This window comes from Athene noctua, chromosome 12, assembly GCF_965140245.1.
Source record: "Athene noctua chromosome 12, bAthNoc1.hap1.1, whole genome shotgun sequence".
Taxonomy (NCBI): domain Eukaryota; kingdom Metazoa; phylum Chordata; class Aves; order Strigiformes; family Strigidae; genus Athene; species Athene noctua.
This window is the reverse complement of record NC_134048.1, coordinates 24,216,033-24,242,368: the sequence shown is the minus strand read 5'-3', so window position 1 is coordinate 24,242,368 and position 26,336 is coordinate 24,216,033. Positions and strand designations below refer to the sequence as shown.

The following is a 26,336-nucleotide window of genomic DNA, read 5'->3' as shown; positions in this document are numbered from 1 at the left end:
CTCCAGGAGCCTGCAGACCCGTGCCACATCTTCTGTGTGAACGTCCCTCTTGATTTCCTGCAGGTAATAACTGCACCTTGGCTGGGAGAGGTCCTTGCCCGCTTCCCCTGTGACCAGCTGCCACAGCTGGAGGAGCAGAGCGGTTCCTGTCTCTGCGCTGGGCTCTGAGCTGGGGGCTGATGGTGGCCCTGCTGAAAGGCCCTGTAAACAAGGACAGAGGTCTAAGCTGCACGTGATGCTCTCCTCCCTTAGGGGTGGAATTTTTTAGTTCTAGCCAGTGGCATTTCTAAACCTCTTAATGCAACATAAAAGTGCTTTGTATCTACAGATAAGCTCTGATAGCATAAACATTTCTATATCGAGGCCATGATCCCTCACATGATCATACACTGCTCTTAAATGTACAGCCATAAATGACATGTCTGTGCTCAAGTAGGTTTTTTTTAAAGGAGGGGAAAAAAACACCCCAGTAGCTCCTAGGCTCAGACAAGGCCTGCGTTGGAGATCAGCTTTTATTATTACAAAAGTATATGCATTTGCACTAATTTCCCAGGCTGAAACATGGCCTCATTTGTATTCCCTCAAAGCTATTGGGTAGAGAGTGGGATTGAATTTGGTTTTAAATTCTCATGGGCATGACACTGAGCTGCTATTTGAAATGAATTAATCTTCATACCCTGCTGGGACCCTTCTGAGCTCTCTGAATAAACACAGTTGAGCCGGTTGTTCGGTTTTGCCTTTGGTTCCCTTTGGAGTGGCTGTGGGCAGTGCCATGGGACTCCTGTCAAGACCCCGGGGTTGTCTTCAGTCAGATTTTGGGGATTACTGATGCGGAATAAGGGTGCCGTGTGGGCTGGCTCGTGGGGCTGTACAGCTCTGGTGGAGGAAACTGGGACTGGTCTGTCCTTTCGAGTTCTGCTTTTTAGCAGCGACATCTTTGTGCTGGAAGGCCAAGAACGGGAAAATCCCTGACCGTGGAGTTCATGATAGTAAGTGTGAGTGAGCATTGAGCAGGAGACGATTCTGCTGAGTTTTTAAAGTTTTAATTGAAATGTAGTTGAAAGGTGGATGTAGATTAGCCCTGCCCGGCGAGGTGGTTACTGGAGTTGCGCGCAGTTTACCTGGGCGCCCGTTAAGGGTGGTGTGTACGGTTTCTTCTGAAGCCTTGTTTCTAGGCTTTGAGGCCGTTTTCTCTTCGAAAGAAAAAGAAGAGGCGATTACTCGCTCACTGGAGACAAATCGGTATTTTTCCCCCGAGCCTGTGTTCCCTCTCTGCCCTCGGCCTCCCGGCCCCGCGCGGGGTTGGAGGGCGCGGCAGGGCCAGCGGCGCCCCGCGGGGTCCCCCAGCGCGGGTGTCACAGGCGCTCCCGCGGCCAGGCGGGACTTCGGGGCAGACGCTGTTCCGGACCGGGGCCTGAGGCGCCGCCGCGGGGGGGACAGCGGGGGACAGACCCGGGCACCCCCGCGGAGACGGGGCCGGCGCCACCCCCCGGCGCTGGGGGCAGCCGGAGCCCCGGAGCCCCCCGGGCGGGTGCGCTCCCGCCGGCTGCCGGGCGAGGGCGGTGCCGGGGCCGGTGCCCGCCCCGGGGGCAGGGGCGGCCTCTGCGGTCGGGGTCCCCCCGCGCCCCTGAGCCCCGCTGGGGTGCGCCGGGCGGTGTCGGGGGGCGCCGGCCGCTCTGACTCCTCTGCCTTTCGCCTCTCCTCCCGCACCGGAGTGCGGCACGGGGCACGGCCCCCCCCACCGCCCGCGCTGCGGGGGATGCTCGGTCGGTCAAACCGGGGGGGCTCTGCATCGCGTCACCCCTGGGGACCAGCGGCACCTGAAACGGCTTTCTTCTTCAATAACAAAAAATGTTGCTGAGGGGTTCTTAATCAAAAATAATGTAATTGTGGATGTTCCGTCCTGCCATCAGAGGATTTTGAAAATGACTTTTCCTCTCCCCCGGTCCGTGTTGGGAAGTCGCTCCCCGTCCCACTCTGGCACTGAGGAGCAATCCCTGCTCGACCCTCGGTCCCAGGCTGCAGCTCCCCGCAGCTCTGTGGTCAAGCCAGCTCCAGCTAAAGAAGGAGCCGAGTTAAGAGCGTATTTCCAAGGCTCTAGAGACATTCCCGTTCTGTGGCTGTATTTCACTCACTGCAGCTGTAGCTTCCCAGTGTTCCCGTGTCATCTATATTTAGTCAGTGCTTAAATCAGCACAAAGGTACCTTCTGCCATCCCCCTGCTCTGAGGAGACCTGACTGAGGTGCAGGGCTGCGCAGCCAGAAATGCTTCAGGGTGGGAGAGAGCAGCTGGCTGGGAGGCTGAGCATCTCCCAGTCTGCGCCTGGCTTGGCATGGAGTCATTTTAAGCACTTTTGGGGAAGGCAGGATGGTGCGTGTGAGCGGGGTGACCTACCTGTAAGAACAGACAGGGGAACCGGCTCTGTCTGTTGTCCTACCACGGACAGCCTCACCCGTGTGTCGGTGGGGTTCCCAATCCTCTGCCCAGGCCCGGGGCGAGGGTGCGCATGTCCCCCAGCACCATGGGCTGCCTTCTGCACAAGCCACAGCTTGGTGACTCTGCTCAGACCCAGAGGGGTGTTTAGCTCCTGTCCTGGGTGGTAAATACCCAGCGATAGCCGGCAGTGTCTCGATTTCTGTGTGCTCTCTCCACTGAACCCCCAGGAATGTCACAAATGGCCCTGCTGGCAGGGAGCACGAAGGGCCACACATCCACCTGTGTCAACTCAGCAAAAACGTTCACAAAAGCAGTAGTCTGAGGTTTAACCTTTCTCTTCTCTGCAGGCAGCTTTGCTAAAGCAAGGTCACCAAAAAAGCCTTAGAAATTCCTTAAACGTTTTGAGACTGTGGTGAAGCTGTGCAGGTGTAATTGCTGTACACAAGACCCTGTTCTTACTGTGAGAGCTTTGCATCACACCAGCGACTATTTGACAGCAACCCAACAAATTGTGTTTGATACTGTACTCTAAACAATTTTCTGATATGGATTATAAAAGAAAACCAGCCTGTCATAGGCTGATCCTGCTATATTTGGGAAATAAATGCACTATCAGCTTTGTAAAGCCATGTGGTGGATTTATTCACAATCAGCAGTTCCTTTCAAATGCAAGTTCATGGCATTTAGTAATACATTTTCCAGTATACAGCTCAGCACTCTTTTTTTTCTTTTTCCTTTTCCAGCATATAATTTGAGAGCGGTCAGCTGGCTGCGGTTGTAGGCCACCTCTTGTCTGGGCAACGCGTATTCAGCAATATAATTAATCACTTACATTAGTGAGTTCTTACAAACTCCTGTGTACTTCATCATCAGATTTTGTCCCTGCACAGATTCGTTTCCCATGCTGCTGGCTGCTTTTTTTCCTTTCTGTGCAGCGTGGCACAGCAGTGTGGCTTTTTGGCTCAGTTTTCTCTGGAAATGGGGCTTGTAAGACCACGCCTGGCACGTGTGTCTGTGTGGCCATCAGACCCGTTCTCCTCCGTTACTCCTAGCACTTGCTCCTGCTCCACCAGATGTGGCTGAGGGTGGGGGGTCTCGGAGGTACCAGCTCCGTGGGAACGTGGAGATCCTCTTCGTCCCTTCGGAGTGGGATGGTCTTGTCCCGGGAAGGGGGCTCTGTGTCCTGTGCCAGGGGTGCTGGGTGCTGGAGCCTGGGCTCTGCCGAGCAGGGTCTGTGTGCGGGCAGAGGTGTGCTCGGCACCTGGCTGGGGAGCAGTTGGTCTCCATCACGGACCCAGCAGAGTTAGAGGAGGGTGAGAGCACGCCTGACCACGAGCAGGGGGATGCCGTGCTGGTCAGAGACGGAGGGACCTGAGAAGGGCCTCCTGCGCCACCTCCTGATTCGACCTCACGGTGGGAGTAACCGCTGACACCCCCAGGTCACTGCTGCTCTGGTCCCTACGGGCCGGGTCTGTGTGGATGCAGAGTCACAATTGTCCCAGGTGGATCCCTCGACCCCGCTGGCTGTGCAGGGAGCAGAGGGTGCTCGGCTCCTCTTCTTTCCCTGCATCTTCCCTCGGGATGGTCGCTGCGTGCCGGTGCTCCACAGATCCCCGCCTGCTGCCCTCGCTGCTTTGTAGCCGATGTCCACCACAAACCTTTCCCTTGTGCCTGTTCCAGCTGCTCTGCCCACCTGTATAATGATGGCACTTAGCACTAAACAGCTTCAAAAAGGCCTTTTTAAACGTGAACTAAGGAACCTGCAGAACATCTTTGCTAAGGAGCTATGCATTATTTAAGGAACTCAAGGGGAGAACAGAAAAGGGACTGCAGGTGGGGCTGAGTTCAGGACTTGATGCTTTGATGTGGATGTGCTTTGCACCTACATGCTGAGCTGCTCTATCAGCCTGTTTCATTTGTTGTCTTTGTCTGGAATGGAGTATTTATTTTCATAATAATGCATTATAAAATCCCAGCTGTCTAAAACATAAGCAAAGGGTTTATCAGTTCTTAATCTCTGCTCTCACTAAGCAGAGAACACAAGTTTACTCCTTTGATTTGTACCTGGGTGAGACCCTTTACTGGGCTCAAAAGATCCTTATTCTGTCTCTTAAGGCACCTTCTGCCCTGGGACACAGCACGCTGGATTGCCATCCACAGCTGGAAGGGCAGGCTGGCAGGGGCTCAGGGACCTGCGTTTTTAAGTATTTTTGTGAAGCACAGATGCCTGAAAACATCCATGGCTGCATGTGCAAGCAAAAGAGATGAGTCCGTGTCTGTACGTGTGTTCACCCTCGTGTGACCTTGCGCCCTTTCATACGTGTGTCTGTCTCCCAGCGCTGGTAAAAGCTGCTTCCTGGGCAGTGAGAGCTCAGGTGGAGCTCCCGGGAAGTGTGTTCCCTCCAACAGGATCCAGCAATGGCAAAACACGATCCCCAAGACTTGTCCAGGCCAGGCTGCCGGGTCGTGCCCTCTGCCGTGCTGGAGGTGGTGTGCCCTGCGTCCCCCACCGTCTGCCGCTCACGCTTGCTGCTGTTGTGGCAGCATACACGTGAGCAGGAGGAGATGGGGAGGCGGCCAAAGACGCCCTTGCTGTGGAGCCATCAGTCCCTTGGGGAGCCTGGCGCCTGACAATTAGCCAGACATCTCTCCTTGCTCTCTCCTGGGCATGGGGGGAGATGCTTTCTGGCAGCTGCGATCCGAGGAAGTGCTGCATACGGAGGGCAGGAGTCAGCACAAGACCGTGCTGCTTATATCCGTGTTTTTCACAGAGGAGCATACTTGGCTGTTGGGATCGTTTATTTAAAAACATATAGTAATGGATACATCTGATTGCCTCTGCTTTTCCCTAGAAATTGGGAACGGTGAGAAAACCACAGGAGCAGTCAGAAGGGCAGGGCAGTAGTTCAGCATCGCTGCGGTAGTTTGGCAGCGCGTGACGCTGGTTGTGGCTTCCCGCTGGTCTGGGGCCGCAGCTCCGCGGCAGCGCAGAGGAGGTCGCGGCTGCGCCCTGTGCCCCGCTCTGGGCGCTGCCACCCTGCACCCATCGAGCTTCTCCCACACGTGTGCCAGCGGCAGCCCCCGCCCTTCAGCCAGAGTGACGTGCAGCTGCAGCCTGCGGTTTGGGGAGGAAACCACGCACGGGCTGGATGGTGTTGGCAGAGGTTAGTCAGTGTGATCGTCAAATCACGCAGCTGGCCTGGAGCACGGCTGGAGGAGGCCTTCAGGAGCCTGGAAAAGGTGCACGCTAGGTAGGGCTTGGGCCCTCGCAGTCCAGTGCAGATACCACAGCAGACGTTTTCTGTGCTGTGAGTGTCTCCCCATTAGAAACTGTATGAAACCCCACAAAACCCACCTCCCAGGAGCGGCTATGAAGGAGCCATGACATGAAAATAACATCTTCTCTCCCTCTGTGCTGGGCATGAACTGTTCATCTTGGGGAAGGAAAGCTCTGTCGCTGGGCCCTTGGCCGGCGCAGCGGTGCCATCCCTGCGTGCACGAAGATGAAGGGTCAGTGGTCGGGGAGAAGCGCAGGGAGGGGCTGGTGGGAGAGCAAGGCGGTGCCGGGCTGTGCGTGCTCCCGGAGACGGTGTGATGGGTGAGGGAATTCCTGCTAGGCAGGCTGTCCGTCCTTTAAGTGGGAAGAGACACTCTTGGGTTTCTGAGGAGTTTCCTGATTTTAAATACATTTCTTCTTTTGGCTAGCTGCAAATTCTCTCCTGAATTCTTCTAACAGTTAATGAAATTGGTCTATTTTCTTCTTTCTTCTGCTTGGGGACCCCACTGCCTCAGTTACCTGGATACCTGGTCTGTGGGTCTGGGCTGCTGTGATGTAGCTGCTGAGGCATCTTGCTTTTTGTGTAGAAGTAAAAACCCATCAATACCATGATCCTATTAAACCAGGGACTGTCTGAGCAGGGTTTATACTGTAAGGTTTGAACTGTGGTTTATTTTTATTGGGAGCTATGAAAACTGAAATGACTTTGGGCTGAGTAACGGCAGCACACAGTGGCACTGCGAAATGCATCGGCCCCGAAGGAGGTTTGGAGGTGCCGAGCACCAGGGATGCGCCGCAGGCAGCACAGCTGTGCCGGGGCCCGGCAGAGCCTGGGGTGAGCATGTACCTTGGCAGCTCCTGCCTGTGTTTTGTGCTTCCCTGTCCAAGGGGGAACAACCGCTGTCAGCGCTGGCACCGTGCCTGCTGGCATTGGGGCCACGTTCGGTTCTTGCCTGTGGAAACACCTCTAAGTGCAGGTGAGTTCACCTCCTGCCGGGAGAACAAGCTGCCGGCTCCTGAGGCTGTGAAATCATGAGGACCTTGATCAGGAGTCTGGCTTTAAACACCTGAACTACCCATTGAAGAAGGATTTATTGCAGTGAGTATTCCTAGGGACTTCATGCCTTAGTCTGGGCTGGATCAAAGCAGAGCTGGCTCTAAATCTGGGGCCATTTGTGTCACGTTCTGCCCCAGCAGCCGTCGCAGCGCGTGTCCCCGGGGCCGGAGCGGTGGCACAGACCAGGCGCGAGGCTGGGCAGGGTCCTGCAGCCACCCACCTGTCAGCCCCGGGAGGGTGAACGTGTCTGCACAACCGTGTTCTCCGGGCGTCGGGAAGGAGCGGGTGGAGGAGTGCCTTGGTGCAGGAGAGGTGTCCCTGTTGGTCGCAGGCAGAGCTCACCTTACACTTCCCTTTCGTTGGATGCTCCTTTTCAGAGCTGTGGGATTCCGTGCACACGCACATCCGTGCAGACAGGCAGACACGCGTGTGCAGATCCTGTCAGTACAAGCTTGCACTGGTGTTACTTCTCTTTAATCTGGTTTCTTAGTAACCCGCCTGAAGTGGAAATTTCACAACACAATCAACGCATTCGAAAGCAGGAGCTGATGAGAAGGCTTCGCTTTTATTTTTGCCTTGGTTCTGCCTTTAAATTCAACATTCCTCAGCTGAAAAAATGAGAGTAAGCAGCTCACAAGCAGATGGCAACAAACCCACCATGCTAACCCGTGATAAAAAACCGTCACAGTGTGTTTTTTGACCCACTGCCCCATAGTTAGATGTTTTTCCATTGAAAGAAGCTAACTGACTTGACTGGGTAACCTAAGAACAGCCTAGGCTTCTCTCCATCCGCACTGTTAATCTGAAGTCCTAGGCAACAGAAAAATTGAAGAAGAAAGCAAATAATCCAATTGATTAAAACCAGGATCAGCCTAGGAGCAAGAGGCAGAAGTGTTTGTGGCTTGGGGAAGCCAGAGGCAGTTGTGTTCCCCGCACGGCTCTGGTCCGCAGTGTCCCCGTGGGCAGAGGCTCCACCACGGGCCATTGCTCCCCAGGCCGGGGCAGCCTCTGTCCCCAGGATGGGGCCCTGGGGCTGCTCCAGGGGGGTCCCAGCCTGGGGCTCCAGGGCCTGCTGCCTTGCAGGGGGTGAGGGTGGAGGGTCGCCGGGAGATGCTCATTTTCAGGAGAGCTGCAGGACCGCAGTGGCAGTTCCCGGGCCAGGCCCGAGGGTGCCTGGTGCAGAGCAAGGAGCGAGGCTCAGCCCTGCGTGGGGGTGACCCAGACCCGCTGCGTGGCCCCGGGGGGTTCTCGTGCCTTCCCCGCCCTCCTCTCGCCGGGGAGGCAAACAGCTCTCTGCCTTCTTCTGGGGTGCTCTGTGAGTGCTCACATTCAGGGTACAACTGCACGGCAGACACATTCCCTGCGGCTGAGTCCATTTACAGTCCTCCCCTGCTCGGGCTGCCCTCAGATCTTTATCTTCTGCTTTTTGTGCTGGCTTGGTAATTTTTCAAGGGTAGTTGTCCTTGAGAGAAAAGGCATTGCAGGTTTGCTGTGCTTGACATCACTCTCCGTGTTGTCTAAACTTCAAAGCCATAAAATTCACACTGATGAAATTCCACGTGTGTAAGACTGGGAAGACCAAGGAGAATGTTTCTGATAGAATGTCGTGGCCATATTCTTCTGACAGATTATTTGAGGGCAGGAGTGAGGGGACCATTGCTGTTACACCCTTGATGTTTTGTTCCCATAATTTGGATCGCAGAAGGATGGAGCACTGAGACCTCTTTGCCACAGTCTGCTGGCAGAAGTTACCTGTGACGGTGTGTGGATAGATCTAAACTAGTCTCTGCAGTCAGCAGGACTGTGACTGTCTCTCTGGTTGGACTGGCAAGTTGGAATGGAAGGGCTAAGAGAGATGAAGCGTGGGAAGTGCTTGGGACAAGCTGGTGGCGACCAAGAGCTGCAGGTGCTAATTAATGTCTGTGGTTCGTTTGGGGAGGAGCTGGGTGCGCCGCCCCTTAGCCCGGGACACCCTTCTGCAGCACTACGGGTGCGTGTTGCTCCGGAGGAGTGGAGTGAGTGCCCGTGCATGGGAACTCAGGAGAATTATGTGAAATATGCTATCCAGATGCCTTTTTTTCAATGGGCGCAGTTTCTTGTTTTGGGTGAGTAATTGTGGTAAGGCCACATACGAGCTGGCACCCAGTTCTGCAGATCTACAGCGTGGAGAATGGGGCGTTCAGTGTTTCGTGCCTCGGTGCTGTGCTGAATGTCCAGAGAACATACTGATGGGTGAGTGATGATCATGATAATGAATCAATTACTCTCCATGCGGGAATGTTTCTTCCTTTAAAATCATTCAGAAACATGACAAGAATGAAATCAGTTTTGTTTATTAAATTGGATTAAAGTAACTGGATTCCCGCGTGGACAGGAGCGATTGGATTTAATGTTAATTTGCATGTTGTTCTAGTCTCATCTTGGTGGGGATAGTTGATTGGTTTAGGAAGTAAATTTTTTTCATAGGACAATAAAATCTTCATGATCACATCATCACATTTCAGTGCAGACTTTTATACATAGTGTCACACTGACCTCATTGCTTGGATTGATAGTCTGTGTAATTCAGGGAAAGGCTTTGGGAAAGGCAGGTACGTGTGTGAGCACACGCACGTGTTTGTGTTCGCCCGTAGCCCATGTGCTAGTCTGGGCTGCTGCTTCATTCATCGTTTGGTCGGGGCTATTAGATTGCCTTCCCTCAGGCATTTTATAATCTGTTTAACATAACACAGTCATTTGTCTTGTTTGCTGACTACTTAACAGATGGATTTGTGGTTTTCGTAATTACTGTACGAACGTTAATAAGACGTGATATCTTTTATTAATTAACAGTTTTTCCAGGTTTGTTTTTCCAAATGACATGAGGTAGATTATATGTAAATATTAGTGACATACAAATATTAGTTTTACGACATTAGCATTTTGAGAAGCCGTGCAAACTTTTAAGGCTCCCCGTGGTGTCTTTTTTTTTCTCCCCCAAGCTATACTTTGTAACAGTTCTTCAGTGGCGTAACGGGTTTTATGTTTTGTTGGAGGTTGGTCTCTCCTTGTCGTAAGGAAGGCATAGGGCTGGCCCATGTCCAAAGCCATTCTCTCTATTTATCCTGCCTACGTGGTGTTCTTCCATCCCCTTTACATCCCTGTACGATACTCACATCCCAGCTTTCTTCCTGGAGATTTCCAGGAGTGGAAATCAGTGTAAACGAGTGTGAAGCCTGTGTATCACACAGGAGAGAAGAATTCTCCCAGCCTGGGCTGCAGTTGTTTCTGGGAGCTCTTGCTGTCCATGGCTGAAGAGGAGAATGGGACGACGAGCTCTGTTGTCCTAGGGAATAGCGAGGGACTGGCAGCGCAGGGCACTGTGAGGTTCATTTTCCCGGGTGAGACCTCATGCTGGGAGTCCAGAAACAGGGGGTATTTTTGGTCTGTGATGGAGCAGCCCCTTCTGTCACCCAGGCGGGGCCAGCCCAGCACCAGGGCACACACTGGGGACGGGGACCCAGCCAGTTCCAACACCACATTTCCCCGAGCTGCCGTTCTTATTGGAGGCACCCGGAGTCCTGTGGAGGAGCCCCAGGGGTCAGTGGTCAGATCTGAACGCTGAATTTCAGGCATCCACAGGGAGCGAATGAAATGGGAACGATGTGGGAGGGAAGGGCTGTGCCGAGGGCAGCGCCGGCCTGCAGGGCTGGAGCCGCAGACGCTCCGTTTGCTGCCGTTTGCCACTCCCTGTTTGTGGCTCTGAGTCACGGGGAAGCAGCATCACCGGCTGAATTTAGGATCACGTGCACGTAAGAAACATGGAACGGGAAAAGCGTGACATTCCCTGACACCCCGTTAATGCTTAGGGGCTTTGAACACAAGGATAATTTAAGCTGAAAGGTTCCATTGCAAAGGGCTTCGTTTGACAGGATGACGCAGTATGCATAATGACAACATGCAAGCGCAGACGTGACGTGAGCACACAGCAGTATCTCCCCGGTGGTGCACAGCCCCGGGGAGCGCAGCCGCCTGCCTCCGAGCTCTCCCGTCCCAGCCCCCGGGCTCACCCAGGCTCGGCCGGCGCCTCCCGTGCCCCCTCGGTGCCACGGCTGCCGTCCCCTGCGGTAGCTCAGCCGTGCCTGTGGGACGTGTGGCCATACGCTACCGAACAGCGGGTGAATCAGAGCATGTCGTGATGACTTGGTGTGATTTTTTCCCATACCAAAATAGTTTCATGCTTAAAATACTTTCTACACTAACCGAAGGGTGCATGAGGCTGGGCTGGCTTTCCAGCACTCGGCTGACTTTCAGGCCCAGCTTAGTGCAGGGCCCTGCCAATAGACTGGGTCCTTCTGCCAAGGCAGCTGCGGAGGAAATGCAGTTATCAGGGGCCAGGCCTGTGTTGCTTGTTGCTTTGTGAAGTATCACTAAAAATTGAGAAACTCCTATGAATGTTGAAACAGTTGGCAAGTAGATCAGTACTTAACAGGCCCCCTCGGTTGTCCAGCTTTCAGTACTGCAGCCATCAGCTGCTTTATTTTGCCTTACCCAGTTCTGCGTTATCCACCAGCTCAGTTTTAAGATCCCATCCATCCTTCTGATGGTTGAGAAACTTCCCGGTACAGGTCAAGATTGCTGCTCTGCCAGACATAAAGTTTCTTTTCTTTGGGGAATTAATCCTGTCTGATTAGCCTTTGTGCTTTCCATTTCACAAGGATGGCCAAGCTGCATCTGGGTGTTCTCCTCTCTTCTGCTGCTAGATGACATCTGAGGACAAGCAGAATGATTTTTATAAAATAATAAACTCAGCGCCAAGTTCGCAATGCTGCAAAATTTACTGTGCCCATGTTACAAGGAGTAGGCATTCCTAGTTCAATTTATACCATGATTTCATTACTTTTTGATATAGTCCATGTTCACATTAAATGAAGGTAGTGGCGTAATTGCAGTTTAGAATGTGGGACTCAGGATGACCTAGATATGTTGGTCTCTCATACTGGCATACATCCTTTCAAATAAAATCCACCTTTGGGGCCATACAAAATTTTACATACTTAATGCTAATGTAACAGAAATAAATGCTAAACAGTCATTCTCACAAATAGTATCTTGTGCCAGGGTATGTCTGAGTGCTCAGTATAAATACATTACATGGCAAACTTAGCTTTTTTCTGCACTCAGACTGATCCCGGTTTCTCCTTTTGTTGCTTCTGATCATTCAGCTGATGGATAAACAGTTTGCAGATTATTGGCCGTTTGATAGCTTTCCAGGTTTTGGGGGTTGCTTTGTTTTTTTTTTTATTACTGTGGTGTGTGATTGTCATCTTTGCTCTGTGGAGTTGTTTTTTGCCTTCAACTTGATGACTGAAATTTTTTAAACAGGAGTGATGAATGAGAAACAGTTCTAGGAAGCCAGTGGACACCCGCCCGTGCCGGGACAGCCACTCCCCGGAGCCTGTATGCGTTGGTGCCGCCAGCGGCCGGTGGGAGGGGGCGTGCGGGGCTGAGCTGCACAGCCAGCTGGCGATAAGCAGAGGGCCTTCACTATGGTTTTACAAGGTCTGTGCCACTCAAATGCACGTGCGAGTTCACACATTCCCCTCCTATGTGGTGATCTAACCTAACATAAAACGTTTAGGGAGTTGCATCTCAGTATGGAATAGTGGAATTAACATGGTGATTTTCTTCACCAACAAACTAAATCAACGGGGAAATCCGAGAAACAAAGTATTGCCTTTGTTTTTCCATTCTTTGCTTGCTAGATTTAGTTATTCAGCCTTAGACTTCCTATCCTTACTCATGAACAGTGTTCCCGTGTCATCGTGCATCCTCTTTATCCCTTGTGTCGCAGTTGGCTGCAGTGGACTGGGGCAAGGAGCCAGTATCTGTGTGTGACACGGTGCTGAGCACATCGGTCCTGTGCTCTGCATGTAGTGCTGCAAGTCCCAGCAGGCCTTCTCCGCTGGTGTCTCATGAGGGTGTTTCAGACCCAGATACCCAACCAATGCCCATCAGGTTTTGGCTTTTCTCTGTCAGGGGTGGGGAAGTTTGTTCCTCCAGCTAAAAACCAAAGCCCAACCCAGGACCCCAGCACCGACAGACCTCGTTTGCAGCACTGCTCAGAGGAGCTGTTCTCAAGCGAAAACTTACCCCTTAGCATAGGCTGTGCTCAACTGGTCCCGATGCACCAATGCTGTAACATGTGGCCTTAATCTTCAGAAATGGCAAATCCTATTTACTGTGTAAGTATTTAAGCTAATTACATCTCTGATGTGAGGCACATGTGACAAACAGTTCACACTGTATCCTTTAAAAGACATTGAAGTCTTGGACCCTCATGAAGTATTCTGTGCCTCATTCCATTTTTGGGGAATCGTGTGTGTTCTGCAGTGTATTTAGCAATGATATCATTTAGTAATAATACAGAGGAAATGAGTATGTTACGTCTAGATTGCCCGTAAAGGAATTCAGAACAGGTTTTTCCTGGAAGCACCGTGTTTGCATTGCAGTTGCCCACTTACGGTACCTGGTGCATTATAGGAGTGATTTGGTAAACAGAAAGATGTTTTGGCTTTAGAAAAGCTGCATTTGAAACCAAACTCCCGTGCTGATGCCTTATATGAGAACACTACAGTTTCTCTGGTGAGCCTGCTGTGTGAAGCTCTGAACGGGCTCTGCAGGTGCTGCGGAGGGGCCAGGAGGTGAGATGGTGCCACGGAGGGGTGGCCAGCAGCCGCGGGGATGGGCCGGTGGCACAGGGCCCGCTCCCGCGGCAGGGAGGGCGGCGCTGGGCTGCCGGCGGGGATGTTCTGCTGCCACGGGAGGCAAAACCCCGGACGGCTCTTGGCCGGATGTCGCCACGTCCCCCGAGGCGTCCCGGGCGCCGGTGGGGCTTGGCACGGCTCTGGGCCCTCTCCTGCGCGAGAGGGTGCCCCGACACCTCGCCGTGCAGCGCCGGGGCAGGGCTCGGTGGGCGGGGTGCGGCTGCGGGGAGCGGGACACCGGATGGCCACAGGCACCTGCTTGGCTTCGGGAGCATTTCTGCAGGCTTTCACGGGCACGGGCGAGCTCAGAGCCGGCCCTTAGCTCCCTACTGGTTTTGGTCAAAGTCAAGACGCTGCAGAACAGCAGGCTGACAGACTGCCAAAAAATAAGTCAGCTTGCTGAGGAGCAGCCAGTAGATAATCCAGGTCTACTGCTTAAGAGACACAGAAATAACTCTCTCTTTCTAATTTCAGTGTAGTCTATTGTTGTTTCTCCCTCATTTTTCGTGTCACATTTGCAACCCATAGGATAACGTTTATATATATATAAAATGTTCCACTAAACAGTATGTCCAAAGTGCATAATGTGATAATATGAAGAAAATACCTGAAAACACGTTTAAGAAAAGCTATTTCTTATCTGATGTATATATACATGTATACGTCACAGCCTAAACCTGCAGGGAGAGTTCCTACTGATTATTAGCCTGCATAATTACAATGGTCATTAGTTACCACTGCCCTCAGAAGAGCAGAGAACAAATTGTGAAACCTTTATCAAATAGCAAAAAACGGTTTCTTCTTCCAAATGGTTCTGCTGCGGCCAAAGATGCCAAGGTTTGTTGGTTGCGCTCGATGGCGGGACATCCCTGTCCCCTCTGGGTCACCAAGGGCTCTGTGCTGACACGACCTTTCCGTACCGCATGTGCAGTGTGTGCACAGTCACACGTGAACACTCGTGCAAAATCTGTGTAGTTTTGCACTGAAAAAGCGTGTCCCACTAGCTCGGTTGTAGCTATTTGGGTGTGAACGAAGGGAGAGCAAAGATTTGGCTCAGAAGAAAGCAAGCAAGAAGCACTGGCAATGGGCACTGGATAGGGCTGCTCAAAAAAATGGGCAAAAGCAGTAAATAGGCAAAGGGAAGCTGTTTTCAGACCCTGGCATAAAATGCTTAGTAGGGAAAGAGTAAAACTGAAGAAGGGCCTGCTAAAATGCCACAGAAACTGGTCAGTGTGATCGAAGATGGGAGAGAAAGCAGTTGGAGAGTAGCTATTCCCCAAGCCGGGCTGGGTGTGTGGCAGTGCTCGTTACTGGTGTGCTGTTAATCATGTACAGCTTGTACCAGTACCAGTAACAGCACGTAGCAGGGGCGAAGGCCAAGTAGATCAATTTATCATACGACCTTTGGGAGGCAGAAGTCTTCACCTACTTTGCATTCGATGAACTGATTCTTCCCTTTTCTGCCCCGAGGTCCTGACCCTTGTTCTCCCTCATTTGTGAAGGAGAGGGCTGCAGCTCGCCCTCTGCGTGTGACCTGACTTCCCAATTTTCTTGATCTTGGTTTAATCCAGTAAATTATTGGTCTTCCCGAAGTCATGCTAATTAAGGTTCATGGGACTGAGACTTCATCCTGGACATGAGTTGCAGCTTCCTCACCTTTCTTAACATGGCTTATAGTTGCAAATGTGTGAAACAAACTGGCAGTGTAGTGAAATCAGTCAGCTGTTGTGGTGTGCCACATTTTTGCTGCTTAATTAGCTCTCAGATTTGAGGTGCGCTGTCTGCTGGAATCTGCTGGCCAAAGGACTCGGAGCACATTTATAAATGCAGTGGGAGCCAGACATGGTGAGAGAAATTGTAGAAGGGCTTTCAGTGCTCTCCCTCTCAGGATACTGATTTACGACACGACCTTCACCCAGAGCAGAAGCGAGGTGCGAGGTGCAGCACGGTGTTGTCCTGTCCCGGGTCTCCTGTCCCACACAGCTGGTTTTCCGTGAAGCGTGCTCTGAGGTTAAGCAGACCTGGTTAGTGCAGATAGTGGTGGCCACTGATGGTGGTGTGTCCTCAGCTTGGTATCTCTGCAAGCACTCCTTGGGAGAAAATTTCTTTCCCCTGTAAGAAGACCCCCGTGTGGAGCTGGCTGCCTTTTCAAAAGCCAGTAGTGGTCTAAGGGATCGCATCAGTTTGGGAGTAAGGACTGGCACAACGGCTGTCATGAATTCTGTGGAATCTGCATATGTGTTAAAGTGCACTGTCAAGAAAGGTGATATTTCTCTTTCAAACATACGCAATTCAATATTTATCCCCGTTGCACCCCTCTGGGCACCGTTGGTGCCGCTCCCACCCCTGCCAGGTTCCTCGGGGAGCTCCTGCAGCGCGCCGCAGCAGCATCAGCTCCGGTGCCATGGGGCAGAGCGGAGCGGCCATGGGGACGCTGCGGCCAGCCCCGTCCCCTGCGTCCCTGTGCCCTGCTGTCACCAGGGCTCCTCCGCACGGGCTGACCTCCCGGCATCGTCCAGCAAGTCAGCGCCGCAGCGGCATGGCACTAACACTCACCTAATCGATAGAAACAATGCTTACAAGTTTAAAATAAATTTTATTATCTAATATTACATTCAGCAGTTAAAAAAATGAGGCTAGTGTTCTACCCCAAACTGGTAATTAGGAAAATAGATTTAGTGCTCATGGATGTGAAGGTAAAATAAATGAGGTGGAGGAAGTTTTGTGCTGAGCATAAAGTGTGAGTTTTGATTCAATTATTCTTAACACCCTGCTTAGGTCCCACAGAAGCCCGTGCATGGGGGCTCTTAAACCTATTCTAATTGAAGCAAAAATCAGTGGAGTGGAAAGTGTCCTGGCCCTTCAGGAGATGTCAGAGTATATAACATGGTAGGCACCTGGGGGTTTGGAAAACAGTGACAGCTACAAGCTGACCTTTGGCGAATTTAATCTGCAAATGGATTCCTGCTTAGGACAGCTAATGCTTTTAGTTATTGTAAAGGCTCGTTCCTGGATTTTAAAAAGATGAGAATAAATGGATTTCATGATGCAGCTCCTATGCGTGTTGCATAACAAACAGGTGGCTGGTGGATGTATTTAAGTGATGCGGTATATTGAAAAACTTTGCAGGACTTATGAATACATAATTATAATTCATGCACAATGGGGAGAATAATTTTTCTAGTTAATAAAGGAGAAAAGACTTGGTGCTTGTTAAAATGGAAATACACTGGAAAGACGGAGCCTGTTGAAAAGAAAGAGAAGGAGGTTGCTGATTTGTGTTTGTGTTTCATAAATGATATTCATAAGCATCACAGGAGCTTGTTATTCAGCTGGGCATTGCCTTTTGGCTGAGGCTTGCCATGTGAGATCCGAAGGGAGGATGTGATACGGTAACGTTTGCCTATTAAAAATCTTTTATTTTTCATTTCTGGAGTCGGGATTGTTTTATCTGGATTGCTCCTGTGTTTTACACGGTGTACACGAGCGCACACCTTCAGGCAAAGGCACATTGTAGGCAGAGGTAATCTCATTCCTGGGTGTAGTGGGTTGGTTTTAACCTTTCTTTTCCTTCTCTCCTTCCCTGCGGGGTCTGTATACCCTTCTCCCCCTTAGGAGACAGGAGGCCCCAAGCACGGAGCGGTCAGTGACGTGCTCAGAGCCAGCGGTGGTTCCGAGACCTGTCGCGCTGTGTTCGGGTCCGGACCCCTGCGCTGTCTCGTGTACACGGAGCCACTAAGCGACACAAAAGTGATTCTTAAAGCCCAATGTTACTGCTGTGACCCGTTCTGGCCTGCAGGACAGCTTTGCTGAATGCATCTCTGCACTTCGCCATGAAACCGCTGCCAGGTCCTGTGCCTTGTCGCAGTGAGTGAATTCAGACTAACCCGTGGGTCTGGCCCACGGCAGCCGAGGGCAGCAGCAGCCACAGACAGAGTGTCTTCACTTCACTTAAACAGTGCTCGGTGACTGGAGCGAGGAACTCGTGTCCCAGAATAATTCGGTGAAGGCTTTGGGCGTGGAGACTCCAGGCTCGTGCTTGTCTGATGAATGCTTCTGGCTTGTCACATCAGTAATCCCCATATTAATGAATGGCCCGTGAGGTGATGGGGCTGACTGACAAATCCTTGAAGTTACACACGTGTACAAGTAAGTGCCAGGGCGCTCCGAGGTGCTGTTTTACACCAACTTGCATCAACCTGCATGGGAGAGTGTGTCAGCAAGCATCCGGGGGGGCAGGCAGGTGGAAGCCTGGGAATTTGCCTTTCCTGAGGAGCTGACGACGTGGGGCAGAAGGCGCTTTCCCTCTCTCTCTGGAGGATCCACATGCTCCTCCGCAAGGCGTGCAGTAGAGCTGCGGAGCGCCCTGTCCCCGGATGGGTGTACTGGACGTACTGGGGTTCTTGGGCCGTCTCACTCAGAGACGCTGCCTCCGCGCTTCCCCCAGCACAGGCAGCTCCCGAGGAGGCAGCGTGGTCTCAGCAGAATAACGTAGGCTGTAAAACCTTACACCTTCCCAGTGAGACTTTAATTATGATACTACAGCTAGGAGAGGAAATCAAGCTGCTGCGCAACACTGTATGGAGTGTTACCCAGTCCGTGTCTTTGTCCGTTCCCTCTGCACCTAGTAACACATAAGGGTCCCCTCTGGTCCCAGTAACAATAACGCTCCCCACTGGTGTGGCACTGGGCTGCTGAGACAGCTCCTGTGCCGAGGTGGGCGCCGACCCCCCGGTGCCTGCGGCTGACCCCGGCCCTGCGCCACGGGGATCCCGAAGGACGGCGGGCACACAGTGCGGAGGGGCTGCGGGGCCTGTGCCCGGCTGCGCCCAGCACCCTCAACGGTTCCGGACAGGGCGAGGGCTGTGCCACTGCCCAGGGTGCAGCTGAGGCAGGGCTGGACCGCAGCGCGGGGCTGTGCTGTGGGACGCAGGAGCGGGTCAGACCCCAGCTCCGTTCTTGTCTTTGAGACAGGCGGGTCAGGAAGAAGCTCTTCTTCAGGCAGGAGCTTCCCGGGGACGGAGCGTCCCCCACAGACAGGAGCATCCCCGGGGCAGGAGCATCCACCGGGCAGGAGCATCCCCGGGGCAGGAGCATCCCCGGGGCAGGAGCATCCTCCGGGCAGGAGCATCCTCCGGGCAGGAGCATCCCCGGGGCAGGAGCATCCACCGGGCAGGAGCATCCCCGGGGCAGGAGCATCCTCCGGGCAGGAGCATCCCCGGGGCAGGAGCATCCTCCGGGCAGGAGCATCCTCCGGGCAGGAGCATCCTCCGGGCAGGAGCATCCCCGGGGCAGGAGCATCCACCGGGCAGGAGCATCCCCGGGGCAGGAGCATCCCCGGGGCAGGAGCATCCTCCGGGCAGGAGCATCCGCCGAGCAGAAGCATCCCCGGGGCAGGAGCATCCCCGGGGCAGGGGCAGGGGCAGGGCCGTGCCCGACGGGGCGGGCGGAGCTCGGCGCCGAGCCGAGCCGTGCCGAGCCGTATGGGAGGAGCCAGCGGTCTCCGCCGCCCCTGCGCCCCCCCCACCGCCGCCGCATTTCGCGGCCGGCCGCCGCGGAGCAGGGCGCGGGGGGGGGATGATGGATCCGCGGCTGCGGCTGCTGACGCCCCGCGCCCGCCAGCCCGCCGTCAATGGAGGAGGACGTTGAGACCCGCAAGATCAGCAGCAGTTTCCTGCGAGACCACAGCTATGCCACGGAAGGTGAGCGAGTGCCGCGGGGGGGGGGCCGGCGGCGGCGGCCCCTGCCCGCCCCGGCAGGTGGGGACCGGCCCCCGGCATCCGTCCGCATCGCCCCGCATCTTCGCCCGGGCCGGGCCGGGCCGCCCCCCGCCCCGCGGCGGCTGGTCCCGGGGGCTCCGCGGGGGCTGCGCCGTGCGGCTGGACCCGCTCCGGTGACTCAGCACCGGCTGGATTCCCCCCGCCCTGCCCCCGAGCCGGGCTGGCGGGGGTCCGGCCCCCCCCGCACGCCGGAGCCGCGGCGGAGCCGAGGGCCCCCGCCCCGGGGCTCCCGCAGCCCCGCGCCCCCCGCCCCGGGCAGCCGAAGTGCCCGGGCCGAGCCCGCCGCCACCTCCGTGCCGGGGCCGAGCCCCCCTCTCCCCGCTCGCCGCTGGGCTCCGCCGCCGCCGGGACCGGCTGGGGGAGCGGGGGGAGCCGGGCCTGTCCGCAGCCCCGCACCCGCCCGGGCCGGGGCTCCGCTGGTGCCGGCTGGGCTCGCTGGGGCTGCGGGCGGCCGCGGCTTCGCAAGATGCTTCAGCGGCTGCGGCGGGGCCGGCGGGCTCTGGGGCTGCGGCCGCCCTCGGGCGTCAGGAGATAGGGCAGATACCGTGCGGGTCTCGGCGCAGGAATTAACTAGTTGTCTCGGGGCTGTTTTTCCTACAAGCCTCCGCAGGGAGAAATACGTGCTCAGAGTTGTGCGTGGCAGAGGCGAGGGGAGGCCGGAACTGTCGGACAGGGCTGAGCCGGAGCCCCGCTGAGCGCCCGGGCCCTGCGGCCGCGGTTCCCCGTCACGGCTCGGGGCGCGGAGGAGACGCTGTGGCCATGTTCAGCTCCGGCACCGCCAAGGGAGCCGCAGCCCGCACATGACGCGGCAGCCTGCCACAAAGAGCTGCACCGGCGGAGGTGGGATGGAGGGACGGGACCGGCCGCGCCGCCTCATCCTCCCTGGCAGCCGAAGAGCTGTTGGCTCCGCCACAGCCCCACCACGACCCCCGCCTGGTCCCTCGCTTCCAGGGCAGACGCAGCTGCTGCGGAGCAGAGCCCAGTGCCCCATCCCTCCCGGTAGCACTGACCCCGTCCGTGAAACTTCAGAGAACGGGCTCCACACCAGAGAGTCTGAACAGGCTTATTAATAGCTTAATTAGTGGCCCAGGAGGCTTCCCCTGACTGTTTCACTCTCCTAAGGCTCTAGAGGAAGCCACCATAGGACCAAACTTTGGGGATTTTACGATTCCAGCACATGGCTAAAGAAGGGCTTATCTAGCAGGAAGGTCTTTGGTGTAATACAGTAATGCAGAGCCTTGGACACCTGACGAGCTGCAGCGAGCGGGCATCTGCAAGTGCATGTGGCTTGTGTGTGGCTGGAAGGCGAGTGCTCGGCGCTGTCAGCCCCAGAGGTGCAGGGGTGGCACCCCGGCGTCCCTGGCCCCGCTGCTCTCTCCGGTGGGCCGGGTGGCACGTGGGGCCACGCTGGGCTCCTCGCAGCCAGTTTGCCAGCCCGGGGTGCTGGGACATCTCTGCGGGGGGGATGGTGTGAGCTGGTGCTTCCCGCAGGGTGGTGCGGCCGGGATGGGGCTGAGCTCCTGTGCTCCGCGCCTGGCTCGCGCCGCCTTGTGCTGCGGTCTGTGGGAGGGTGAATGTGCCGGTGCTGCATTATAAAAGCAGCTGCAGCAGCCAGCAAATAAAAAATGGGATGAGCTGCCCTGTTGTGACCTGCTGAGAACTCGATTTTCCTGGTGGGAAGGATGGAGGGCTGAGATGAGCCTGCAGTGACTTCAGCCCGTGACACGGGGAGGTCTGGGCATTCTCCAGCTCGGGGTTTCAGGGATAAAACCTGGTGGTCTAGTAATCCGTGGAGAACTGCCCCAAGCTGTGTGCTGCCCTTTTCAGAAGAGCTGTGTGCGTTGTACCAGAAGACTGGAGCAGAAATGAGGCAGCCAGAGCGTGTGCGGTGGGCAGCCGACTACGCCAGGGTGATCCCCGGTACCGTGGCGGGGCTGGAGGAGCTGCAGGAGCGTTCAGTGGCTGCGTGTCAGCTGGGAGTTCTCTGCACCTTGTGCTGCTCAGGACTCCTGATGCTCCGTGCCGTGGTTCTGCCAGAGGAAGTGCTGAATGCTTTGAAATGGTAGAGCTTGCTAGTGTGGAAAAAAATTTAGGAAGATAATTCAGTTTTGCTTTTTCTATATGTGAAAGCAGCATATGGCTAAGACAATGTGGTTGGTAACCTGCTTTCTGTTTAAAAAAGAATAAAATCCTTCCAAATCCTGTTTCAGAAGGTGCAGACTTGCTTTGGAAATGAAGGTGTCTCTGGTGTGTCAACTGAGGGAACAAGTGGGGTTATGTAATTTCGTTTACAGAAGTGTTGTTGCTTAAATAGGTCTGGTATTTTTATGCAAATGTGGGGTGAGGATGGTATTTCAAAAGCACACACTTGAATGCCTTGTTCTTGTGTGGTGCTCAGAAGTACTGCTAATGAAGGAAGTGCAGCCATTGTGCTAATTCGACTTTAGTTGCCAGGGAATATTAAGTTGCTGAGATGCAGCGTGCATCCCCGGGGCTGGGGTCGCAGAATTCACCCGGTGCAGGGAGTGGGGAGAGCTGGTTCCAGGGTGATGCCAGTGAAGCTGTTCTCTGGCTCAGGCCCCGGAACAGCAGGGCTAATGTCAAAAACGCCCAGAAAATATGCTTGGTTTGTTCTGCTGCAGAAATCCATCTTCATTCGCAATTCTGCTGAGTGCCCGGCCAAAAGTAGGACAAATCGAGACTATTTGAATACAAACAAACCGTTTGAGTAGCTTCCACTTCTAGACATGCCCGCTAGAGATGTTGGAGGGCCCTTCATGCCCCCCCCCAGTTGGCCCATTTCCAGTAGCTTGACCCAAAATGCCCGTCTCTGAAGTCTTCAAGCTGTGGGTGTCACCTTTTTTGTGTAGCATTGCTGTCACCCGGCAAGTCTCTGAGTCCTCTTTGTGGGTTATAGGTGGGCAAACGCCTCCCAGCAAAGGTGGAACGGCATGAACGCCCCTGGTGAGAGTGGTGGTGGTGGTGAGCGAGCCCACGCGCTCGGCTGGTTTGGGTGGGACGGGGGCCGTGGCCATCGTGGCTCAGCTAACGATGGAACCAGGGCGCTCCATGCCCGTAGACACCCGTCCTGTTGCAGGGCCGGGTCTTCGATGGAGGAGGGATGCTGAGCACCGTGTTAGCCCAGGGGAGGCGGGTCCATTCTGGGGCAGGTGGGTACAGTGGCACCGCCAGCGAGGGGATGGGGTTCTCTTCTCCAGCTCTGTCCTGACCCCCTTCTGATGCTGCAGGATGTCCTGGGCTCCGCACGCAGACCCTGCAGGGTTTGGCCCCACAGTAGCTGTGGCTGGGTGACCCTTTTCTTGGAGACGTGTCCATTCCCGACGGTTTGGTATGATAGGCAGGAGGATCTCACGGGGCGTGAGGGTGCCCTGCACCCCAGGCACCATGGACCATGTTTAAACATGTCTTAAACATGACTTAAACATGTCTGCCCTGTGGCAAGCATCAGGAGGAGCCTCTGGGGGGGATGTGCATTCCGGGGGGTGCGCTTGGGCTGTACAGGCAGTGCGGTGCCCCCAGGCCCGCTGTGGCACCCCTGGCTCCCAGCGGTGTGCTTGGAGGGGGAGCGGTGGCCTCGCCTGGGGCTGCGTAGGGGAGGTGGCCCGTGGCCAGGTGGCTGTGCTGGTGAAGGAGGACCCTCGCCCCATCGCCATCACGTGGGACTGCTGTGGGGCCACCTGTGTCCCAGGGCCGTGCTGGCCCATGTAGAGGGACGTCCCTGTCTCCGGACAGCTCTGCCACGGGAGCGTGTCCCCTGTGGGCGTGTGGCCCCGCGCATGCGCCATGTCCCTGGGTGGGAAGACCACAACGCCCTGAACTTGCTCCCCAGCCACTGCTCAGCTGCTCCCTGCACCCCTTTTCCCAGGGTGGTGGCTGGTCTCCTCGCAAGTCTTTAATCTCCTTGAGGATTGTTTCCCAAACTGAATAGATTTTGCCATTGAGAAATCTGTCATTAAGCCGCCTTCTCCTTAGTTTAATCTTGTTTCTCCCAGCTGTAACCCCCATGCCTCTCTCAGTCATTCCCACCCCGCCATCGTGCTGTGGGAAGGAGCCCCGATGCTGGTCCCCTGTTCCCCCCCTCAACACTGGGGACGTGGCCCCACAAGCCCCCCACCAACACCGTGACAGGGCCTTCGGGTACCCCGGAGCCATCTCATGCATAAGCAGCCTCCACATACGGCAAAGGACAAGTTCAGACTCTTTTCTTCTGTTCTGGGGAGAGAAGCAATCCATGTGATTCAAACCTGACCAGTTGATCACCAGTTTGCTCAGGTGTTGGGGTGTGTGTCCATTTCCCGAGGGTTTTCCATCCCTCTCCCCCTCTGCCTGCCCAGGCCGTGGGGGTCGGGGCTGGGCCATGCAGCCCCACAGCCCTTCCAGGGAAGATTTTTCACTTTCCAGGTCAGTTTGCCAAGAGCTCGCTGTGTCAGCTACAGTGACTTTTTAAAAAAATCTATGTGTAGTCCCCAGAAAAGCACAAAGGAAGGTGTTTTCCCCCAGCGCTGGTCTCAGGGCGAGAGCGGTTGTGTATTTTTGTTGTTGCAAATGATGTGAGTTGCTGTTTAGGGATCATCTGGATTGGGATTTAATTAATCCGGGAACCTCCTTGAAGTTGTTGTTTTATCACATAAGTACTTTGATTACGAAACACAATCCTGTCCTTTATGCCTTTTATTTATATACATGGACTATGTTTAGACCTCCCTTCCTCTCCCTGAGCCTGTGCTCCAGCTGGGTCGGAAGGACCCACAGACATGTCTCCTTCTGTCTAATCCGAGGATCACTGCGAGGAGAGCGTGTAACTCCGCTGTTTGTAGTGCACTGCGTCAAAGCCGACTTGGGGATACTTTAATCCACGGATTAATGAGAGAATAGATGTGCCAGGGGACTCTGTAATCTCGGGATTACTGAGAGGACTGGGAGCAGGTAATGACGCGACTCCAACCTACCACAGATGGGCCCGGAGAGGGCCTGGTTGTCGGTGACGGCACCTGTGGGGCTCGCACCCCTCTGCGGGGACGGGGCTCGTCATCTCCCTCTCCTCATCTCCGTGCGAGTTCTAGGTCAGGAGCTGCTTCCCTCTCTGATGCTGGGGAAGGCCGGGTCGCTCCCAGCAGGCACCGACAGCAACATGGAATGGTTTGGCCCTAAAACCCAGTGTAGCCCCAGTCTCTGTTGCTGTAGGGGCCCATCTGCTATGGGCACCAGCTGTGTCAGGTCGAAGCCCATCACCAGTTGAAGCCTATCACCAGTCTTCCCCTCAAGCCCAGGGCGCTGCGGGTGCTCGCACGGCGAGCCTCGGGCTGCCGGCACAGCACAGCCCCCGCGTCACATTTCCAAACGGGATCGTGGGACTGAGTGAAGCGGTGCGGGAGGCCCTGGGGGTAACACGGCAGCTTTCCCCTTGCTCGTCTCATCCCATCCACTCTGTGCCTGTGTCCGTTTCATGCCTCCCTTTGGCTGTGTTTGCTCCTCAGCTGGCTCCGCCGTGATGTCCGGTCTCTGTAGACCACTGGTGTCTGGCCAGAGCGCTTGTTGGGCACACGGGGTCATCTTGGAGAGGGAGAAGTGACAAGTGATGTCCTTGGGGGTCGGGGTTGGCACCGGTGCTGTTCAACATCTTTGTTGGGGACAGGGACAGTGGGATCGAGGCCCCTCAGCAAGTTTCCCCCGACACCGAGCTGTGTGTGCGGGGACACGCTGAGGGAAGGGATGTGCCATCCAGAGGGACCTGGGCAGGCTGGAGAGGGGGGACGGGCCCACCCCATGGAGTTCGACGAGGCCAAGGGCAAGGTCCTGCCCACAGGTTGGGGCAATCCCAGCAAAACCCAGGCTGGGCTCGGAGGGGATGGAGAGCAGCCCTGGAGCCTGCCTGGAGGAGGCCATGAAGGTGCTGGGGGGGCTGGAGCACCCCCTGTGAGGACAGGCTGAGAGTTGGGGGGTTCAGCTGGAGGAGAGAAGGCTCCGGGGAGACCTTAGAGCGGCCCCCCGGGGCTGAAAGGGGCTGCGAGAAAGCGGGGAGGGACTCTCCACTGGGGAGACAGGATGCTGGACTGAATTTGCTTTTGATTTGACTCAGCCTTGCTCCTGTGCAAGGTTCTTGTGGCCGCTTGTGTGAACAAGAGTCTGCTGGGCTCTGCCAAACCCCCAACACCTCCTCCCCAAAGACCCGTCAGACCAGGTGATCATCTGCTGCCCTAAACCCTGGAGCTGGAGCAGAAGTGTCCCCCTGACAGGGTACTCGGGGGTGGTCGGCTGTAGGAATGAAGGTTCATGGAAGAGATCCTTTGAGAACGTTAAGTCCCAGGTGCTGGGATTGCTGGAAATGCCACTGGTGTGGGCTGGTGACTCCTGTAACTGCCGTGAGAGGAGAGGTGTGTGCTGGCTGGCTCAGAGGTGAGGCCCGCGGGGCCGCGCACACGGAGCAGAGCTGACGCGCGTCGACGTGGCAGGATGCTGATCAGGCAGGTTAAAAATAGCAGCTGCTTCCTCCCTGCTCCTCCTGATCTCGGCTGCGCGGCTGCGACCGGGAGCTGGAAGCGCTTAGGCTGATGTGCTGAGCAGGCACAAAGCCCCGGCTGCAGGCGGTACCGCAGGAGCGTGCCAGGCAGTGCCACGCCGGTGCCCGCTGCCACGGGGCTGGAGCGGGAGCCAGGGTGCCCAGGGAGGCCGGTCTGTCTGGAGCTGGTGGGTAAACACCAAAACACCCACTGACGTCTCATCTCGGCACGTCCCTGTAGTGCTGCCGGGACTCCCGGGTACCCGGCAGCCCTGCGCGGCAGCACCTGAGCTCCTCACGGCCCTCCCAGCGTCCCTGGGCCAACTGGGATGGGCCTGGGCATGCTGTGCCTGGCCCCCGCGCTCCTGGAAGGGACGAGGAGCAACTGTGGCCATCCTGCCCCAGCCCTGGGCACCGCAGCCCTGGTGTGGAGGCGTTCCGCACATTGCCCATACGTTGTCGGGCCGCTGTGCACAGCTTGTGTCCCACCGCCCTCCCCAATAAAGGCGTAATTGAGCC

General features: G+C 55.4%; 1 protein-coding gene across 3 annotated transcripts in view; it reads left to right on the top strand.

The window, feature by feature from the left end:
* Positions 1-26,336, top strand: part of PPP2R2B (protein phosphatase 2 regulatory subunit Bbeta) — a 99,275-nt gene that overhangs the window by 15,461 nt on the left and 57,478 nt on the right. The window contains exon 1 of one of the 3 annotated variants that reach the window (XM_074916251.1): positions 19,034-19,219. The exons of the other annotated variants lie outside the window; for them this stretch is intronic. Coding sequence (XP_074772352.1) covers positions 19,150-19,219 — 70 coding nt within the window. The 5' untranslated portion in view covers positions 19,034-19,149. Of the gene's footprint in view, positions 1-19,033; positions 19,220-26,336 lie in introns of those variants that run through there. 3 annotated transcript variants of the gene reach the window in all.